The 9,425-nt window shown below is 34.6% G+C and overlaps 1 protein-coding gene across 1 annotated transcript; it reads left to right on the top strand.

The window, feature by feature from the left end:
• Nucleotides 1–32: 32 nt before the first annotated feature.
• Nucleotides 33–7,398, top strand: LOC132554791 (ribosome-recycling factor, mitochondrial-like). The gene is made up of 7 exons (XM_060219104.1): nucleotides 33–95; nucleotides 2,121–2,491; nucleotides 2,927–3,034; nucleotides 3,568–3,689; nucleotides 4,469–4,560; nucleotides 5,144–5,282; nucleotides 7,222–7,398. The coding sequence occupies exons 2-7, from the start codon at nucleotides 2,155–2,157 to the stop codon at nucleotides 7,297–7,299; spliced, it is 876 nt and encodes a 291-aa protein (XP_060075087.1). The 5' UTR covers nucleotides 33–95; nucleotides 2,121–2,154; the 3' UTR covers nucleotides 7,300–7,398.
• The last annotated feature ends 2,027 nt before the right edge of the window (nucleotides 7,399–9,425 follow it).

Genomic DNA, 9,425 nt, shown 5'->3' with positions numbered 1-9,425 from the left:
GCCCGAATAGCGTGGAATCACCCTCATAATCAATGACGTATTTCACATACATGAACTCCATGCCGAAATCGATTGACTATGAAATAGAAAACAGAGTAAGTAAACGGAATATTGATATAGGGCAAAATTAAGGCTGGCTCACATATGCCAGTCAGTAATTACTTTTGTCGTCCATTTATGTTGTAGGATATAACTGTTGATACTTGCAGGTTGACTATGACAAGCTTATAATAAAGACTAAAGAGTTCCACTCAATGTATTTATATCCTTGGCGCATTAGTTTCGGACCCTTAATAATCGTATCTCGGTAGCAATGCTACGTCGACGAGTTGCAACTAGACAAATAAACAATGTGTTGAAATGTGTTCATGCTACGAAATTTATGCATTGAAGTGATCAGTGAAATTCAGAATTTTTCTGAAAGATATTCACAAATATATGACCTCAAATTTGCTCACCTTAAACAGGGACGTAGATAACAGTTACCTGTTATCTACGTCCCTGCCTTAAATGACAGTCATGTCTATCGGAAAAGTGTCAACACTGCCTACATTTACATATATTTCTTGTGGCGTCACTGAATCAGCCTAACAGCGGTCCATAAATGCTCAAATTTTACATAAAAGCATCACATACAAGCAGTCATCATCAGTAATCATTTCGAAATCACCATTTCCCCCAATATATACGCGATGCTATTGATATTGAGTCCACTAGTACCTGTGATAAGATGTGCATCTTTGGACTTTCATAGCAAAAAATTGCAAGGAGGCGGGGCTTATTATTCATGGTTGATTTTTATCCACTTGATAGCCAACTAAGGTGGACAATAATATGTTAAAATTGATAACTGTCTGAAAATTCTGGCAAATTTCAAATGGGTGTTTACAACTAACATTAAATTATCGTCAGAATTACCCAATCCCACAAAACTATAATCCATTCATATGCAATCTGACATTGCATAGCATCGTTATTCTCGCCTTTTCCTTAGCAGCTGCTACCATTCGTTGAAATTGTGATGTCACAGCTTATATTGTCCCATTCTGCACAATTCACCCTTCAGATGGTAGTAGAACAGGTGAAAATCATACACTTCACACATCACTATCTCAGAATTGGGCTGGCCAATTTTGCTGTGGTTTTCAACTTAATTGATTTTGGATCCTCTGTAATAATTTTATATAAATTTCTATTTCACTCAGGCATCTTGGATTTTCACAGTGATAGTTTGATGAATCATTCTCAAATTTCTTTTTATTTCATTTTGGAATTGTTTAGGAAATAAAATTGCTGACAGGCAGCCTTCTTTGATATTGAATATGCAAGATTTTCATTGCTGTTTATTTCTCGAGGAGTAGTGGTTGGATCTTTCCAAAATTTCATTTGTAGGTTTCCCTCGGTCCCAAGTTGTGCCTTTTACATTTTGAGACTGATAAGAAAATAAAAAGTTGCCGACTGGTAACCATCTTTGATTTGGCAGTAATAGATTATATCACCAAACGGAAAAGATACAACTTTTTAAGAACAAATATAGATCAAATTATGGTGAGATCCACAATCCTGCTAGGTTCTCTTGTTTTTAAGTTCTTTCTGTAGTAAATTTATTTAAAATTTAGTTACAGTTGTAGATTATGCAGGAGATTTATAAATTTTAATTGTTAAAAAGATGAAACCTCCGATATTTATTTCAAAAGTAATATTTCTTTATTAATTTTCATATGGAAAAATTTTCATTTTACAAGACAGTTTTCCTCTGAATGCCAGCTATTTCAGGTACATGTACATGCATAGGTTAAATGAAATGCACAGTATACAGTGTGTTATACCTGTCAATGCTTTGAGTAGAGACTTGAAAAGGCTACTTGATCTGATAGAACATACATAAATCTGTGTTTTACTTTTAAACTGTCACACATTTATTATGGAACAGCAAACACAAGAAGTGAGAAATAAATTTGAAAGCAAAAGATCTTGAGGGAAAGATGTTAAAATGATTAAACTCGCCATGTCAACAGTTAAGTAACCTGAAGTAATTTCCTAGACTTCACCAAGACCTTTTCATCAATTTGATATTTAGCTTCATGCAATTTACCTTTGTATTTTGATTTTGGTTGCAGATTCCTCCTTGGAGTTTTTAAGAAAGCAAAAACTATGAGCAGATCAATTTCAGAATTACGATGTATACCAAGACTTGCTTCTGTTTTATCAAGGCCAATGCTCACTGGAGGATTATCTCAAGTTTGTGTGTGGCATAGTTACCAGCATTTTAATAGAAAATGTGGCAATTATGAGTACTGCTCTCATAAACCTTTCCATTCATTGTGTGTAGGTCATCAGAGCTTGTTGCATCAACAAGGGATTTCTAATGTTTTGTTGTGTGCGGATAATTATGACGTGTTATCTTACTGTCAGAGAAGAGGAAAAACGAAAGGAAATGTAAAAGGGAAAAAAGAAAAGAAAAAAGCACCAGAGAAGCGAGATGTTGATGGTAAGTTAGCAACAATATAGTGTCAGTACTGAAGAATAAAGAAAAATAACAATGCATATGATTGGGTTTTTTTTTAATTGTTTTGGAAAACCTCTGGCACATTTGCACCTTCCTATATCTTAATTTGAGTAAATATCAACAGATTTTGATGAAGTTTGGTATGCAGCTTAACGTTCTTGGATGATTTAAACAATATGTTCAGTTGAGATCACCTCAGTAGTTATGTGACTGTTCAGGCTCATGGAATCATGTATACTTGTTATTTCAAATTTCGGTGCTATCAACACCCTCATTATAATGCTGAAAAGGGTGTTGACAAAATGTGGTATTACAACACAGGTAGCTTTACATTTTCTGACAATTGTAATTTATATCAATTATAAAACTACTGAATTACTTGTCCTTTTGCAAATAAAAATCAACTTTTCCTTTAAGATGATGAGGATGAAGATCCCTTGAAGAAGTTTAGGGTACAGCTACAGTGGCAGTGTGATCACCTGAAGGAACAGTACCTTACACAACTTGGACTTCGTACCACTCCCAGTAAGTATAACAACTGCACCTTACACAGTCTGGACTTTGTACCAGTGAGTATTACAACTGTACCTCACACAATCTGGACTTTGTACCAGTGAGTATTACAACTGTACCTCACACCCTTTGAACTTTGTACCAGTAAGTATTACAACTCTACCTCACACAGTCTGGACTTTGTACCAGTAAGTATTACAACTGTACCTCACACAGTCTTGGACTTTGTTTTATTGAGTGTTAAAACTGTTTCACACTCAACACAGATTTTCTACCATTGAGTAAAACAAATGACCCTCACACAGCTCAGATATTCTAACAATGCATAATACAAAGGTACCTCACACAGCTGAGAATTTAGTAGCTCACACAGCTAGGACATTGTAGGACTTGCTACCAGGGTGTGATCTAACTGTAGCTCACACATCTGGGACATTTTCTGTATTAGTGAACATTACAATTGTACCTCACACCCTTTGGACTTTGTACCACTGAATATTACAAATGTACCTATGTAATGATATTCTTTTTCATGTCTATTTAAGGTTCCTATGAATCTCTTGTGGTGACGTTAGATAAATCACACACTGTTCCATTAAACCAACTTGCACAGGTCATACAGAAATCTCCACAGTTGATACAAATCAACATGGATGCTTCGCCACAGGTACTGTATGTGTCATTAACAGGTTTAGGCCATGATTTTGGCTTTTCTTTTAAATTCTGTTACATTGTAACCAAGATAACATTACCACCATTATTGCACTGTTCAAATATGTCCCGATACCAATTTTTAGGCGGTTGAAAGAACTTGTCAAAGTGTTACTTGACTGACCCTGTCTAATATGGAAGCAATGGTGTAGAAGGCAGACACTTCTTATGTTTTCTCCATTTTCATGATACCATTAATTAAAAGTGAAATATTCTACTTTTTTAGCCTAAAACTATATAAAATTGTTAAATAAAACCAAATTAATGGAAAATCCACATTGAAAGATTGGGAGTCAGAGATATTCTATTACACTTATAAGTACATATCTGAAAACATGTTCGTATTGCATACAGGAGTTTGGATTTTGAAAGCTTTGGTGGTAGCCTGTATGTGGAAGGAGAGGGAATACCGCAAACTACATAAATTACTGCATTAGTTCAGACTGAAATATGGCACATAGAAAATTGTGGTCTTCTGTGATTTATTCCACAATACTTTTGTTATGGAAGTTTTTGGGTTATCAGTGATAAAAAATTCCAGAAACAGTTGAATGAAAAGGTTGACCACTAACCATGATTCAATAAACTTATGAGAAGAAGGAATAACGCCAAAATTTCAGGAATCTTTCTTCCTTTAGTACTTTAATGGTATTAGCTGTGGAAGTATGACTATACAGGTATTACACTATAGGCCTGATGGATGTTGTGTGATTTGTGTATCACTGTTTGTTGTAGTATGTGAAAGAAGTAAAGACTGCCCTGATGAAAAGTGGGTTGAATATAAATCCACAACAAGAAGGAACATCCTTGTTTATAACTACCCCAAAGTAAGTGCTCACCAGTTGTATTTTACCTTATAATACTTGGTAAGTACATTCGAGGTTTGACTGATTGTCCATGACATTTGGAATTTAAGCACACTTAAAGAGGAATAGGTCAAATTTCACTGCTGTTATATACAGAGACATTTCTCCTAATTTATTGGCTGTGGTAAATCCAAGGTACATATTTTCTGCATTCAAGACACCATAAAGTCTACATAAGTCTTAATTTTGGAACGGAAAATTCAAGGTTGTGCAACCTCTCTTTTATACATGATTATTGTGTATATAATGTACATATCGTAGTGCTGACCTTAATTCTGTTTTTTGTGCTAAGACATTACACAAAAAATATTTGCTCTAATTTCATTTTCTGTATATTGCTTATTCAGCACTAATTGCAAATTTGTCATTGCACAAACTTACCAAAAAATGAGTTTATTCTAAAGTTTGATTGTGCTAAATTAAGTGTATTGACATTATACATAAGCATATCAGGATACACCAAAACTCTGTATAGAATATATGGTCTTATATTCAATACATGAGACAAATTCATTTAAATATGGTATTATTATTTGTATTCTAGGGTAACAAGAGAACACAGAGAAAATTTAGCAAAGAATGCTCAAAAGTTATTTAATGATACCAAAGAAAAAATGGTTGGATTTCAAGCTAAACAACTAAAAACAGCCAAACGCAATGATGACAAGAATTTGGATGCTGAAGTAAGTAAAGAGTACCTAGGGCATCAATCAATGTGGAAAGGACAGAAGATATAAAGCTTACATAACAAGTGATTGTTGTATATGTTACCTCTTTCACACGTGTCAAACTGACGCGAGTGAAAGAAATACCATATATAAGTAACAACCACATGTTTGTATGACCTGTTTCTGCCTCAATGTAAAAGATGTTTGGAGGATGATTTGACCTGATCTGTACTAACATGTATTTTATAGATACTATGATAGAGTTAACGCAATCCTTTAAGGAAGAGTTCAGCCTGTTTCTTGTATCCCTTGCTTGGATACCTGTACGCAAGGCAAATGGAGTACAGGGACAAACTAAGAATTAAAAAAAGTAATCTGAACAAGCCTGGGATACATGCTTCTTATATATTGATATGTCAACCAGTTTCATGCGAACTTTCTGGCTTCATCAGGACAGCGAAATAGGAAAAATTGATAGTGACGTTATACAATAAGGTCATGTGATTTGAACAATTATATCCCGGACTACACTATCAATTGTTCCTATAACACTTATCCTTGCTCAAATGAATATCTCTTCCAGCTGTATATGTATAGCTAATTCCATCATGGTTAAAGGTTACACTTTTATATTGTCTCTCGCATATTTCTTAGTACTTACAGATATCTCAAAATTAATTCTACAAATTACAAATGTTCATTTTGATATAGGCAGAGTATTTAAGTTGTTTCAGATTGATATCCCAGTGTTCTGTAGTTGACATTTCCTCTCTCTGAATTAAGTGTTAAGGCAGTGTCATCACTATCAGATAACGCTAGGTCTGCCAGTCCAACGCTGGCCTGAGATTCAAACAAGGAGGTCCCACTGGTACTCTTTGCTGGTTTTATCCTGAATTATGCCCATTCTAGTTCTTTAATTGTCTGTACTTCAAAAGGCCTTTTATCCACTGGTTGTTTAACCTGAGCTCTTGTCTGATCCTGAGTTATTTCTGGTTCAACTTCATGTCCTGCATGCCTTCTCTGCGATGACTGGTGTATGATTCTTTTATACCGTATGAACATTTACAAATTTTGCACTGGTACCATGTTTTAATGGAGCAATGGGTGGCATCCACATGTCTTCGAAGATTCTGAATATTAGCGAAATTCTTACAGTTTAAAATACACAGAATCCTCATCTTGTTTCCTGGTGGTTGGCGTGGAAAAACCGGTTGACATACCAATAAATGAGAAGAAACATGTATCCCAGTCTTCTTGCAGTTGCTATTTAACTCTTAACATGTGTTTTATTTACAACATCAGCCGGGGCTTTATGATAAGGCCCATAGTGGAATGCTGGTTATTAATATGTAAAACTGATCATTTTGGAAATGTGAAGAAATATTATGATTTATCTTAAATCATAATTAATAAACGAGTCTGTTATCTTCAAAGCAATAAAGTAAAAGATACATAGATAAAAATTGAAGTGTTTAAAAAATAAGCATGAATTGCTTACTGCACATTTCAATATCCATGAGTTCATGAAATGTCCTTTCAGTCAATATCATTATAATTATAACACTTGTGGTATATATATATATATTTATCCAAATGTCAGCATGTTTACACAGTGGTCTGCAGGTAGAATTACACAACCTATTGTGGTAGAAATAAAGGCACATAACAAGATTTGATGAGAAGGGAGTGGATGATATATAGAGACATGTTACCAAGGATTCATGTTAGGGTGGTATGGGGGTTATGGAGTCTTAGCAGAGTGTGTAACAAGGGTCGATGAGGAGGGAATGGAGGATTTAGAGACATGTAACAAGGGTTCATTACGAGACAAAGAGTATAGAGATGTGTGTAACAAGGGTTGCTTAGTAGACAATATAGGAAATAGAGATATGCAGGCTATTATGAAAGAAAAATTGGTTTCACTATAGGTAATGTTGTTTTATTTTCTTTACAGATCAGAAAACTGTATCAAGAATACTTGAAAAAAGCTGAAAGTATGATGACAAAGAAACAAAAGGATTTAACTGGATAAAACTTTCAAACTTTTTTATAAAAAAAATTGACTGATTCATGTAGTTATCAGGATAGCAATATTGAATTGAATTAAAGCTATTATTGGTGACAAATTGTTGGTTAATGTGTTGGTTATTTATTGCTCTACAACATAATAACTCATGAGCTCACTAGGTCTGAAGAACTTTCCAGCTAAAGTATGTCATGGCGCATGATCTGTCAATCAGCTTTTTATTAACATCACAACTAGTCATGAATGACCAAGCAAATTTTGATCACATTTGGTCACAAGTATCCCTTGGGGAAGGGTGAACCAAGTTGTAAATGGAGGGTCTAGGACATCCTGGAGCAGAAGGACAAGCCAAGGAGAAATGACAGGATTTTATCCAAAAGTCTGAGGCATCCTTGAGGAACGCAGATCAAATTTTATATAAATGGAGGGTCTAGCACCCTGAGGCATGAAGGGCAGGGCTGAATAGCAAAAATTTTGCATTTTCTTTAAATTCTTCTGAAGGAATGACATGATTTTGTCAATATTTATTATGAAGCATCCTTGGTGGATTCAACTGTGAGAGTTTGAAGGTTCTTGACCAGAAACATCTTGAGGGAAAGGGGAACCAATTTTGTATAAATGATGATCCTTGATTTCCTGGGGCCAGAGGGGCAGGGCCAAATAGGGAAACACAGCAATTACTTTCAAATACTTAATGTTCTGAAGGAATGACAAGATTTAATTGAAATTTGTTGTTGTAAAATGGATTCAATTCTGTATAAATAGTGGGTTGACCAATCTGGGGGCAGAGGAGCAGAGCTTTACAAGGAAAGTAGACAGTTCTTCAAAATACTTAAACTTTAGTTTGGATAAAACTTTTCCTGCTGAACCAAATCAGGTGAGCGATTCGGGCTATATGGGCCATTTTTAAGTACTTAGTACTTTAATCTGTCCAGTTTGATCTGTTTATCATTTCATCAGCATATATATTCATGGATTAAAAGTACTAACAAATTAAACAAAAATAAATTCTGACAAAAAATCTATTTTACAGTCATTATCATACCACAGTACCAGAAGTTAGATAAGAAAGACAAACCACCAGTGGAGATAGCATAACCTCATTTTATATATATATATATATATATATTTGACTACAAAGCAAAACAAAGAAAATGAGATCCAACATCCAGCGGAACATCTAAAAGTGTAGGTAGTCTTCCAGAGATGAATTCCTAATGGAATACCAAGTCAAGTTCCAAAACTGAAATCAAAGTTAATAGATGTGACCAGACAACATTTTCCAGAAGGTTCAGTCAGACTTATTGGTTTACATGTTTCAACATAATAGGTACAGCATCATCAGATTCAGATGTATCAACTGTTTGACTTGCAGTTTTGTAGTGTTATGGTGCAACCCTCGAAGGCTAATTGTAATTTTGTTACTAACTTTCGGCATCAAATGACCTTGAGTGAAGGTGATTGATGCATCAGTCCAGAAATATTCAGGATCCATCTAGGGCAAGAATGTCTTAAAAGTAACTTCAGACAGGCACTAGGTCTAGAAATATCAATTGTACGGGACATGTTTTCATCCAAAATAAAAGCTGAATATGTTGGTTTCCCTTTGTCACAAGTTTGCTGGTTCAATTTTTAGAGCTGATTTGAAAATGGCAACAGTCTGTCTTGGATTTTGCCAGTTGAAACTTGTCATCCCTTTTTCCACTGTTATCAATTTTGAGCATGAGCAGAGAAGCAAATTGCCAATGGAAGTCTCATTTTTGATTTTGTCATTTGAATTTTGTAATTACTATTTCCTAAGAAGTACAAATTAGATTTACCGTTATCTCATATTTCTATATTTAATGTTGCTTTGGTCCCTACATGCACCTAAACAATTTTGAAGCAGTTGGAGAAATTAGGATGACCAACAGATAAAAGTCTAACACTTAACACTTGAATTCTGCTGAATCACTATTTTGAGAGAAAGTATTAGAAAGCTAAATCTTTGTAAGATTACATGTTGGTTTACATTGGTCCCCAATTGTTTCAGTTAATTTTTGAGACTTTACAAAGCAGTTCCATTGTTTTCTTATGACTGGCATTGTTTGTAAAATACCAAAATTTGCAATTGATCCTCAAAGGAATCGGTG

Source organism: Ylistrum balloti, unplaced genomic scaffold, assembly GCF_031769215.1.
Source record: "Ylistrum balloti isolate Yb309-2 unplaced genomic scaffold, AGI_CSIRO_Ybal_v1 Utg370444, whole genome shotgun sequence".
NCBI lineage: Eukaryota > Metazoa > Mollusca > Bivalvia > Pectinida > Pectinidae > Ylistrum > Ylistrum balloti.
The sequence above is the reverse complement of the archived record's forward strand: the minus strand, read 5'-3'. Positions and strand labels throughout refer to the sequence as shown.